This window comes from Pocillopora verrucosa, chromosome 5 (genome assembly GCF_036669915.1).
Source record: "Pocillopora verrucosa isolate sample1 chromosome 5, ASM3666991v2, whole genome shotgun sequence".
Taxonomy (NCBI): domain Eukaryota; kingdom Metazoa; phylum Cnidaria; class Anthozoa; order Scleractinia; family Pocilloporidae; genus Pocillopora; species Pocillopora verrucosa.
Window position 1 is genome coordinate 23,759,958 of NC_089316.1, and position 13,039 is coordinate 23,772,996.

The 13,039-nt window shown below is 37.8% G+C and overlaps 1 protein-coding gene and 1 pseudogene across 1 annotated transcript in view; one reads left to right on the forward strand and one right to left on the reverse strand.

The window, feature by feature from the left end:
• The first annotated feature begins 6,364 nt into the window (after positions 1–6,364).
• Positions 6,365–9,592, forward strand: LOC136280809 (uncharacterized; annotated as a pseudogene).
• Positions 9,593–11,297: 1,705 nt separating this feature from the next.
• LOC136280810 (polycystin-2-like protein 2) overlaps positions 11,298–13,039 on the reverse strand; it is a 6,161-nt gene continuing 4,419 nt past the window's right edge. The window contains exon 3 of the mRNA XM_066166523.1: positions 11,298–12,982. Within this exon, the coding sequence (XP_066022620.1) occupies positions 11,298–12,982 (1,685 nt within the window). The remainder of the gene's footprint in view (positions 12,983–13,039) is intronic.

Consider the following 13,039-nt stretch of genomic DNA (forward strand, 5'->3'; position numbering starts at 1 on the left):
GATCTGTTTTATAAGCGTCTCATTTTACACGCTGACATGGAGATTTCCTATTTAGTTAAATCGTTCGCTGGTGGAACTTGTGGGTTTAGTTATCGAGAAGACCAAGTCATTCCCTTGCGTGATTGTTTAAAAGACATTTCAAGTCACTTGCGGAGTTGCAAGTTTTCAAATCCAGAAAATGAAGTTGATCTTGTTTTGTCGCGTGCCGGCATCTTCGAGACGCCAAAAGATATCGATGATTTTACAAATTAGGGTGGAATCGTGGTTCCAATAGCAGATGAAGGGTGCCAAAAGAAATGTCCGACCGTGGTAAAGGTAGGGTTAAGTCGATTCTAAAAGCTGATAGGGGAATTGGCAAGCGTTTATCACAGATAGTACTCAAGATGTCTGGAAAATTCGTACAATCTGGCTTTGGTAAGTAGGCTACCTACCACCGTGAGCAAAATTACGCGTGACGTCAGAGTTTCGTTTCGATTGGGAATTGGTCAATAGGCTACCAAAAATTTAGACAGGCGGAGTTTTCGGAACTAATGTCTGAACACTTTGTTGGCTTTCAGCCGTCTGGGGGGACACGTAATTATGCACACGGTGGTAAAGGGCCTTTCGCACTAGCAACTAGACGCTGACAAAACATGTTTCTCTTCGCCAAAATCACATCAGAATTTGTCCTAGCTAAATGTCAAATGTGCTGCACGTATTAGCACCCCCAGGGAACCCCTTTACATAAGAGGGCGGGGGTGCGCGCCTGGAATTTAAAAAACGACCGCTAGGAAATCATAAAAGGTGCTTAAGTCTTATCCGTGTGGGAGTGGCAGCAATTAGCCTATAAAAACAAGTGTTTATGTCCTTTTCTGTCTTTTTCAATGCTTCCCTCGCTCCTACAGAGGATTCATACAAATATGAAAGCCGTGCCGCGTTTACATTGTACAGGTAGAAAAGGTTGTCCAGAATGAGTGTTTCGTTCTGTAATGAAAACCCCTATAAACTCACTCAGAAATGACTCATTTCGAATATATTTTACGCTGGTTATTGCGTGGCAACCGGTATGAACTCGTTCTTGTACAAAACTCATTCGGATATCATAAGCCCCTAAAAGTTTTTGTTCCCAGAGCATCACGCTTTGCTCGCCTATCTGAATACTAAAAATTTCAGTAGCGTTGAAGCAACAACCCGCTTTTAACTGCTTCGCTGCTACTGAAACAACGATTAGTGAAGAAAGCAGATATTTTAATACTTTCAATTCTGCGTGAACAAAAATCTTTATAAATGGTAAATATTTACTTTTGTCGGTATCAATTATTGTGTGACTAGCTTATAATATAAATGAGGGAGGGGAAAACACAACGCAAAACCTGAGCTCCTGTCAAAAAGTAATACCCAGGCGTAATATAATAATCGAAACGGCTAATAAAATCATAAATGAACAAGGTAAAAGTGTTAAGTTAGACTTTTTTACAAATTGTAGTGATTTATGCCAGTTAACGATGGCGACAAGCAGGCGCACCATCTATATTTCATAGTCGCTATCAAGTAAATTTTGCCGGACTTTGACTTCGTCTCAAGATAGAACAACACAAATATACGAGGAAATTTTTACAGTAACTTTATGACCATCCGTTGGTCTTTTAAAAGCTTGAAGCTCAGTAGATTGTGTCATATCGGTCATTGTTAAAACGGTCTTTGTTTTGATGCTGCTTTTCGACATAGGAAAAGTATGTCGGACAAAAACATTCACCAAAAAAAATATATATTTCTTTTCCAGCTTCAACAATTACAGGGGATTAAGTTAAGATGATAAAAAAAGGATTATGTTAACAGAAAAACCGTAGGTCTAGTACATTCGTTGCATGAGGTCACACAACTCGGGTAATATTCACGGTGAAAATTTGCATATTTGAGTGGTCGAACGAAAAAAGTCGTTTCTCGAAAACTAAAATATATTTTCGCAAAAAACTTCACCACAGTTATTAGAACATATTAGGCTACAAAATATGAAAGTAGGAGAGAAAACGAATTTTGGGCGACTTGCCACAATATTTCAAATCTGTTCGATGGATGCTGACATCCTCTCTTGGGACGATTTTAACATGGTATTGTATTTATTTCTCTATAATTGTCTTTTTTTGCAACATTATGATTCCGCAGGTTTCGCTGGATCCACTGCGATGCACTTTTCCATCAATTGGCGGAAGGAACTTATTAATTAAAAATCGGTAACAAGCGAGGCCTTTTCAAACTTGTAGAGTCTCATAAAATATCCAAGGCACCGCGGCCGCACACCCAATAAGTATGGTGAAACAGAAACGATACTTGTGACTCTATCTTGTCTTGTAAAATAGCTTTTTTCTAGATTATTTAAGACGGACTACTCGAGCCAGGGCACCAGGCAAGAGTCATATCATGAAGCGAAGGTAGTAATACGCAACACAGCTTCAATCTGTTATCTATCTCTTTCCTTTAATTTTGTCTAATTGAAGATCAAAACTAATATAAAAATGATATGAAACTGCGCTGGAAAATGCCAAAAAATTATCCGGCTTGAAAAATGCCAAAGACTCGGTTTGTAACTGTGCCTCTAATTAACCGGGATGGGCGCTGATTGCTTTGAGCAACGACTTCACATGCTTGGAACAAAGAAAATACTAGGGTCTCCTAGCCTTGTTTTTCCCTGAATTTCCCCAACTGCCACTGACATTTGAGGATAATTCAGTCATTGTCATTATCAAGAGGTCAAACGTATGGATTAGACATTTAATTTAAATTTAAAAAAAGTTTAATATTGTCCCTTCTCAGAATAGATAACTGTAAATAAATACACCTTATTCGATGAGGAAGTTTTGCAAGTAGCGTGGTATTATTTCAAGTCAAGAGAGTGCCGTTGAGAAACCATTAAAGTGTTCTTTATGACAATCAGAAAAAAGTCTGGTGTGCTCACACAGACTTGTTGCTTGAAAAACGAACAAAAAAAAAAAACGACAGCAACAACAGTTTCGGTTGGTTTTGTACAACCTTTTTGTTTTTCCGCTTTCCGTCCGTATTTTTGCGCTGTTGTTCAATGCAATACTGTGTGAAATTTTGCATATTACCTTGCCTAAATATGGCTTAAGTGGCGTAATAGTGGATTGATAAAAAGGTATATTTTGCGACAATGAATGAAACGACGAGGAACTGTGAAACTGAATCAATCTGTTCTTCATGATGTAGATGTATAATTTTAAAACTATGCGCAGCGAGGTCTTTGAAAAACAAAACTATTGACATCGATGACTGATGCCATATTTGTCATGGGATCGATGAAAAGCATGAATACTCTGCTATGTTTTATTTTCTCTTTTCCTAACTGGGGTGGAATTCATTAATCAACGGTCTGCAGGGTTTTGGCTTCGGTTTAGGAAATAACATTCTACAACTGAAGCCGATAAAAATGTCGAGGAAGAAGGGAGTTAATTAAAAGGGAAATAAAAGATGGACCCGTCAAAAGCTGAACTGTCGCTGATGGCATCATTTCAAAACATCTTTGTCCAAACTTCTGTTTACCACAATTATTGTTTTCAATGTAGCGTGTTTATAAACTGAGCACGAATGCAACACCCATTTCTTTTTGTGCAAGATTGTTCAAGCGAAACGTCTGAAAAAGTTTTAGTCGACAAACTTAATAGGTTTTTTTTTTTTTTTGTGAAAGAGATCTTAAGTGGTCTTTGTGTATTTCTCCGTTGACATCTTGTCACAACAACTTCAGAAGGTAAGCAACTATGCTATTATGTCCCTGAAACCCCTTATAATATTTTTGAAAGGTTTTCCACTAAAAAACCGCAAAAAGTGTTTTACAGTGGTTAACTGTTTCCAAATCATTTTGCGACTTAACAAAACTTAAAACTACATTTGTAAACAAGTTAAAACATATCTCTTGCTTTTTCAATCTATTTGTATATTTTCATTACCTCTATTATTTTCGAGTATTATAAAACTTAAAAACCGACACGTTACCAGAGGTCAGTTTGAATGAGAGAGACCAATAGAAGCCACCGATAATATCATTTTCTTTCCGGTTGGATTTCGCTTGGGGTCACAGGATGTTCCAATACCGAAATATTTGTGTCTAACCAGTCACTATTTACTTAACAGTTCTATAGAATAACCACAACATGTAGAAGAACTTCAGTTGTACTTACACAGCACAGGGTGTAAAAACCGGACTGTGAACATTTTACCGCATTAAAGCCCTTTCATCGCCCAATTCTTCAAACTTATGATATACAGAAGTTGCCCTCAGCAGATGCCAGTATGCGTATGTTATATATAGTTCTTGACTTAATAAGAACGCCAACGCGACAAATTGTGCAACGTATTAAAACTCTTTTGAAGTAGGTGATATGACACATGATGATACTCGATCGCTTCTCACTGACATAAGTCACCACTAGTTTTTTTTTCTTTATTGAAGGACCAATGAAGCTAAAGGCTTTTTCTACCAGGTGCAGAGTAATTTTTCGCTTCAGCAAAACAGGATATTCACTACAATAAGTTATTATTGAAATAGCTATATTAGTTTACATTTTCTTATGGCGCAAGTTATCATAAGTTGATAAATACGTTTTCAATAAAACTAGTTCAAGAATCATGTTTAAAGTTAGAAGTTTTATGTCAATCAGTATTTTTCCCACCGGAAGCTTTATCGAGTACCCCATGTGTTCAACTGCACGGATGGAAGAAATTACCATCTATCCATTAAGGAAATGAAGCTGCTCGTTGTAATTGGTAACATTCATATCGTGTGGCAATAACTTCACCGGCGGGACTGATCCTGTAATACATGTATGGGGAATAAACCAGGGGAAGTAGGAATTCTCTGATCAGTTAATGTTATGGGAACAGGGATTAGTCAGATTAGACTAGGGGAGGGAGGGGTTATAATGACTGATTCATTAATTCTGACTTCAAAACAACGCACCATCGTTACAAAGAAAATAAGTTTTTGACCTTTTACCAGTCAACGTTTTGATGATTGTTCTAACTACTTATCTCACTACTCATCGGATCTAAATTGTTGGCAAACACGCTTTTTCTGATTAAGACCTTTTCAGTGCAGCTGAGCATCAGCTGTCTAGAGAATTGGCTGGTGACGGTATTTTAAGTTCCAAAATAATCAAGGATTACCGCTAACTCGCCACACAAGCACGTTTATTTCTATCAATGTCAATAGATCTGAAGTGATTTTTTTTTTCCTTTTGGCATCGATTAAAATTAGTCTAAGACAATGTTAATCTGGTATTGTGTTCCTGTGATCCTTGTCAGTGCTGTTAAAAGCTGTTTCGCAGACTGTCAAAACATTGTGAATCATATAGCAATGAAAATAATATCTTGAAATACCCCAAACTACACCTCCTCCATTATTCTTATCGTCTCTTACAGTGTCGATCTCATGGAAACTTTGACGGGACAGACATAAGAGGGGGAGGGGAGTGTGGGAGTGGGTAGAGTGAGTCTACGCTTGAGAGCAGCAATATGCCTAAATACTGTATACATAACTTTATGTCAGTTAGAATTTCCGGATAGCATGGTGGTGTTAGTTTATCCGTGGAAAGAAACTCTGTAAGTCCGAAATTAAGCAAGGATGACGAAGGACTAACGCTCGAAACTGCAGCTTTGAAACCCTTTACGTTATCAACTCAGTTGATGATACTAAATTATCTGTTTTCGTTTTATTCTCTCTTAGCCTAATAGTTATTTCTTTTTAAATAAAAAGTTAGATTCTTAGTCTTCTTCTGAGAATCACGAGACAATAATCTCCACTTGTTGTAACCGGTCATGCTGTCTCCTACTTAATTAAGAGAAGAAACAGGTAAAAAATTGAAAATATGACCTTAGATTCATCTACCGAGAACACTATAGAAAATATAAAACGGAATGATTGATAATCCAGGAAATATTTCTGTTGTTTCATTGATGGTTTCCTGCGGTTTTCCTCTCCAAGAGGATTGTACTTTTTTAATGGAAGTCAGTGTGACTGTCCTCGGGAATGATATATAATGAGATACTGACTTTTTATCTAATACTAAAAAAAATATGAAGAGTTTATTAAATTTACCATGACACCTACCTAGAAACCTTTCCAAAAGCTTTAAAAAAAGAAAAATTTCAGTAAAAACATGGCTGGCTAACCGAGTGGGTAAGATGCACATATCTCGTACATAAATGATTATTATTCCCGTGTAGGTAAAATTACCTGAAAAATATATTGCCCACGAAATGAATATTTCATCAAGCAATTGAAGCCTGTTTGGCCAAGATGGCTGATTGTAATCGGCTCTTTCTTTTGCTTTTTTCTCGATGTTGCTGTTGTCAATTTTGTTTAGGTTGTTACATGGAACGAGGAAAGGCACTGGAAACTAACGTAATTACTTGCGCGGATTTACCCGCAGTTGCTTCTTCACCAGAAGATTCTGCAACTACAGAGCTGGTCTCTACATCTGCCACCTGCAGGTTGGACAGCAGAATATCTAATGATATCAAACCTTGGGCGGGAACTAGGGCCAAGAACTTCACAGCTTTTAGGTAGCGCAAATGCATTGGTCGATGCTGCGCTCGTCCCTCGTGTGATATCGCTTGTTCACTTAATGGAAATTGATTTGCCAGACAAGTGCTGAGCTCTCATCAGGAGGGGCAAAAGTCAAGTTAGCTTATATGAATAGAGGATCCTGTAAATTAAGAGGATAGAATGTGGCACACAAAATCCAAGTAATCACATGCGTAGAATAGTGAGTAGTGTTAAACGAACTCGACAAGAATTTTTGACAACGACATAAACAGCTTTTAATTGACCAATGTTCCACGTAAAATCAGTTAAAATGAATCGTGTGATGTAAACTTAGTAGTGAATCGTATGATGTCAGCCGTATGCCGGCTCGAACTGAAATACAAGACGACAATAAAAGCTAACGTAACTAATCTATCGAAGATAAAATAATACAATTGAAGGAACTATCGCTAACATTGCAATAACGACCTTAACATGGAAGTGGCAAATCGGCACTTATATTGATCGATTAATAAGCTTCACGGCGATTAACTCGGATGATAGTTTTATGAGAAATAACCTTATATTTGAGATATGGACCTATTCAAGCGCGATTTAGAGTATACAAAATACAAAAAAAAACAAAAAAACAAAACAAAATAAACAAACAAACAAAAAAAAAAATAAGTAACCGATTTAGTAACGATATAGGCCATTTGATCAGTGATAAAGTAAGACTTAACTGAAAAGAATAACAATTAAAAAAGCCTGAGAACTTAGCCTGGAAAACAAGGAATCGATTACTTATTTGGTTTGCCCACGTACTGAATTTGACTTGATAGAATAGATGAGTAGCAGTGTGGAGAGAAACTATGGCCCAATCCCGAGTAGAAGTTGGCGCAGTAGAATCTACACCTGAAATGAACTAACCGAGTAAAACCTCGTAAATATATCTAATCAAATAACACGCAAGCTAAGCCAGCGATAATAATTATTTTCCTGACGGAAATAGCAGCCGAGGGCTGGTAAACTTCGGCAGATTAAACAATTACTTGATAACATCAATGGTATAGTAAGTTCCTGCGGCAAGAACTGAGTTAATATCACGTTAAAAAACCGGCAGGTCATCCGGTCGAAAGAAAAAAGGTTAGCTCGCCTTGTCTGTTTTGCCCTTCCCCGCCAGCCTTAAGTTGTCGGTCCAAAATGCATATATAGTATCCTGATACCTCAGAAATTTTGCCTCACCCGTTATCATGGAGATTTCGTTCATTTCGCACCATCTTCTCTTTTTTTCTCAAAAAACCTGTTAGCAGCTCAATTTGCATCGCAATTGAAATGTGTACCTTATAACTCAATTTTACAGAAAATCAATACAAAATAAATTGCATTAGCTTGCCTTTGGTGCTAAAATAATCCAAGGTCTTCAGTTAGGGAAGCTAAGCGCACGTCACTATAATTTCGTTGTGTTTTCTTTCAGACTGGATGATCGTGTACATTATAGCTGCTTCCTCAGTTTTCGTGCCTGGAATCGGCGGTATAATATGGGCCTGGAATCGGCGGTATAATATATATAATATATAATATTATATATATAATATATATAATTTATCTGCGTGAAACGATGAGAGAATGATTAACCCTGTGCTCTAAAGGCCTGAAAAAACGTCATTCTCTGGATAACGTTCTCTAATATCAAAGCCCGGCTGTTCGACAATAACTTAAGGTTGAGAAAGGGACTTTCATTTCTTTAAAAATAACATATTACACCTGAGGGTGAAGCACTCATACTGTATTTAGAGATTTAGGTCTCGAAACTGTTTTGTTCGCTGTGTGCTTACTTGCACTTTAGTAACTGAGAGGATAAGATTATATCAAAGTTATAGTTAAAGTCTCTGGCGGGTTAATAAAACAAAGTTTAGCCGTTGTTTTAACAAAACAGCGTTCTAAACTATCTTGAATATAGCTGAATCTTTTTTCTGAACATATGTTTTTGTGAACAGCGTCAAGAGGGCTGAAAGCTAACCCTCTTTTAAATGATACCTCAAGCCCACTGCTTGCGTAAAACAGCGGTTTGGATTACACCTCGTGTTGATAACCGGCCCTTTGTTTTTTATTTCTTATTGGCCCAGAAAGTGAGCAACATTCAATAGCATTCCAATCAGTCATTTCTAATAAAAGTTAAGTAGTAGAAACTTGACAAAAATTTCTCTACTCGCCATGTGTGAGCACACTGACAAAAGATTTTGCATATTCAGGGGATTAAATTCCAATAGAAAGAGCTTCGCTGCCATTTTCATCTTTGGCTTCAGCCATCGTTCTCAACTTTCTCATTTTGAACAATTCAATTGTTCTACAATTAGTTTTTCTTCTCATTACGACTGGATTTTAATTTTCCGTATATATTTTCCTACGGTAGACACCCCGCATTGGTCTGAGTGTCCCGTTCATGCCCACTCTTTTTGGGTTTTAATTATTTATGTTTGTATATTTTTTTCCGTTTTGATCTTCCCCAATAAAGCTTGACACAAAGATATAAAAATAGTTACCAATACTATCTATAGCTGTGTGAATCCATGTAAGTTTAATTTGCACGACACGAAAGTAGAAGTCTCTGTTTTGATGTCCATAAATGTGAGATCAGCATCCACCCCTAACTTGCAGTTCTGCTGTCATGATTCATGTTGCAGACAAAGGCTTCGTAAACAAAGGAGAATGCTGAACAATGACGAAGATGATGAAATGCTTCCCAAAGGTAAGTTCTCTCATTGAAAAAAAAAAAAAATGGTGAAGGGGATGGTTTTGGTTGGGTGACCCCTTATTGGCAGTTAATTTGCATTCAAACTTATATAGCCCCCCTTTATACTCTGTTGGCAACGATTGATTCTCCTTTCCCCTTGAAAATCATGTGATCTCCCAAAAATACTCACCTCCCCGTGCTAAAGATGTCACATGTCAATCACATCTTATTTTTTTACGAATTTTGCTTACCAAAATTCTTTTCTACAATTCCTTATTGTTTGTTTTGTTTTATTAGCCACACAGGCACGATATAGAACCCCGAAGCCAAGATACTAAGCAAAGCAGGCTCCTAACTATGACAACGTACCTTGTACCCGTCACCCAACTTTTGTGTCCATTTACGCACCAACCGTCGATAAGACTCGCAAATGAATATTTTATACTTTGCATCGACTAACGGTCCTTCAAAATTCAAAATGTTCAGCAGGCTTTAGAATCGGCGGTGAATTAAGTTGCTACAGTCGAGAAGATTGATGGTCACTTCAAACCATTAGTGTAACCTCTAACTTAAATGTTCTTTGGTATGCATGCAACCGCTGGTCATTGAGAGTAGCGACTTGGATTGCAAGTAGAGGAAACTGATATTGCACTTTTTAAATACGGGCCTCGTGAAAACAACAACAATGAAAAAAGCTATACACAAAAAACGTTGATGATACTTAGCGATCCCTTCCTCCTAAAATTTTACTGTTTTCGCGTTTTGCGTCCCGAAACTTCTGTAAATTCAAATAATAAAAAGCCGTTTTCTCGGTAAATAGCACACCCTTACACGATTTTGTTTGTACAGTAAACATTGTGATCAGTACAACGAAGTTCCAGTTCAATTACCTTCTCTTTCCTAAATTGGTTTTTATTCCAGCTTTGAGAAAGCTCGTATTAGCCACAAAAAATGTTATACCGACAAAGCCCTCTCACGTGTTCAACGGAAAGGACATGCGGAGTTTCTGATGAATGTTTACCTCAGCAATTTAGACCTTTTTAATTAATTTCCATATCGCAGGAGGTCAACAAGCATCCAGCTTGCTTTTTAAAGCCACCGAAAGTTTAAATACCCTTTACGTTTCATGTAACTTTTATGGCCCTTTTTTGGCGAGGTTTTGAACCGGTGGAATTATTCAACTCTGTGCACTGGAGGTAATATGCAGCCAAAATTATCAGCACTGGAACAACATTGAAAATGTATTTGCTGCGAACTTATTTTACGCTAATATTACAATGTAGAATACTTATTTAATAAATATATTTGAATAAAATCCTTACGCTTTGATTGTTGGTGTTAGAGCGTGGCTATATACATCTCTATACATCTTTCCCTGATGCTTGTCGAACAAAGAATTGCTTTTAGCGTCCCCTCTGTACGCAACATTTATAAGGTGCAGTTTTAGACATCACTACGCGGTTTAACCAGCAAACCGCCCGAATAAACAAGTTTCAGTTGGTTTTCGCGTACCTGACAACCAAGAACGTGCTTGCAAGAGCTAATTGGGGAAAATGTGACTGACAAGCTATCACTTACGCAGGAAGCGCCATCTAGCTTACCACGGACGTGAAGGGTTTGGACATGGTCGCGGCCCACTGCGTTTGGGCCCTTTGTTGACATCAATGAAATAAATTAATTTTTGGAGCTCGCGTGAAATGCTCCTTATTGAGATCAGTCATTATCAATCGTCTGGCGGAAGGGGGGACCCCATGGTTTTAAGGGGGCACAGGTGGGGGATCAGTCGTCACCAATGGAGTGGGTCAATACGCTCGATACAAGCAGAATTTTAATCCTACATACATTCATACATACATAACTTTACTTCCGTTCAAAATTTTTAGAGTAGCATAGTGGTGCTAATTTCTCCGAACAAAGAAACTGTCTAAGTGAGTAAATAGGTGAGTCTTATTCATGGAAAACACTAATTCAATTTCATAATTATATTTCAATAAATGAAACCAATCAAATATATTAAATAAGATAAGTAAAGGCTACTTGTTGCTAAACAGTAAAATGATCAATAGTCTCAAATACAATTTTAAAATCTTTAAAGTCATTGAGGCTCGAACATATTCGTCTCAAAACAATACTCTCCAGCCGCTGTAACAGGTCATGTTCTCTCTTACGTAATTTACGGAGGGAAGACTCGACGACATCCTCTTGAAATCTTACTTTCTTTTTTTCTCTACGTTTGCTGCAGTCGTCATTGCTTTCACCTTTCAGAGATTTTAACATGTTGCTTATCCTGTCGAACAATGCTTGTCTCCTTGTACTGCATTGCTGTTTATCTATTGTTTCTCTGGATCTTTTCTTCCTCCAAGCTATGATAGCTTGACTTATTAAATCAAAGTTAAGATTGGAATTGTTCATGGGGTCAAGGCCAATGTTTCCAGACTCTTTGTCCTTCACTTCTGCTGACGTTTTAGAGGTTCTCGACTGTTTCAACTTGTTACTGATTGCATCGAAAAACTCTTTTCTTTCTTTTGAGCTCGAGCAACGGTTCTCATCGATAAGATCATACAGCTCACTTTCGCTCACAAACTCCTTAGCATCCAAAAGAGCATCGTTGATTATGCCAATAAAGAAGTTCATACAGAGAATAGTAAGAGTGAAGAGAATTAAGAAGGCGAATATTTTGGCGTATATGGTGTCGGCCTGTGCTAATTCATTGATTGGTCTAGCTTTCACTCGACCAAGAGTTAGCTCGAGTTGGAAATAGGCTCCTTTTAGCACCGAAGAGTAGCGCTCAGATACACAGCCAAATACTAAGACACCAAAGTGCAAAAATGCCACAAAGAAAATGTATAAAACGATGCTGAAGGATAACAAAGATCGTGCAGATATCTTCAATGTTGCGGAGAATAGAGCAACATAGTTGTTGAAGCGAATGATTCGCAATAGCTTGGTGGTAACGATGAAAGTAAGAATTCCAAGTACCACATTTTCCACTTCTTGGCAAGTGATAGCTTCTTGGAAACTTAGATTTCCGTAAATGTTTTTATGCAGTTTACCCATGGTTGAAATGGTTTTACTTTGTCGTATTATGTACATCACCACGGAAATCAGAGAAAAAACAATTTGAAATATCTCGACCCAATTCCAGATAGACTTGAAATATCGAGAACGATGACTGTAAAGTCTGAAAATTTCCCTTCCGAAATACAGGAAAACGAATACAATGTACAGGAACAAGCAAATCAAATAAAACTGATGCGAGGGTGTGCCCGTAGAATCAAGTGAAAGAACACGAATTTGCACGGAGGCTGCTCTCAGTCCAGATGCATGAACTTCATAGAAGTATGTGGCAACACTTAAAATATTCACCGACGGATTGAATGTGGAAAACTCTGCCAGGACAACTCTGGTTTGCCTGTCAAGCCAACCGTTGTTTTGTAAATTTGTTACTATGCTGAACCCCGTATGGTTATTATAACCGAGGTCTGCTACAAATCCTCCTCCATCATAAAAGGAGAAATGTCCCCACCTGGGTGTAGTGTCGGTTTCCTCGGCATGTTGATATCGCCATGGCTTTGGGCAAAGTTGTAAGAACTCGTCATTCCTCGCAGCATTGTCGACAGGCCTCCAGCCTGGTTTGTTGTAGGCGGTCTTGTCTTCGTTCTTTGTCGAGTATCCTTTGAAACATTCTTGGAACGATGTTTCCATATAGTTTAGGACTTTACATTGCGCTGAAAGTTGGAACAAAAGATCATGATTAGGAAGTATTTTTTTGGTATTCATTTCAC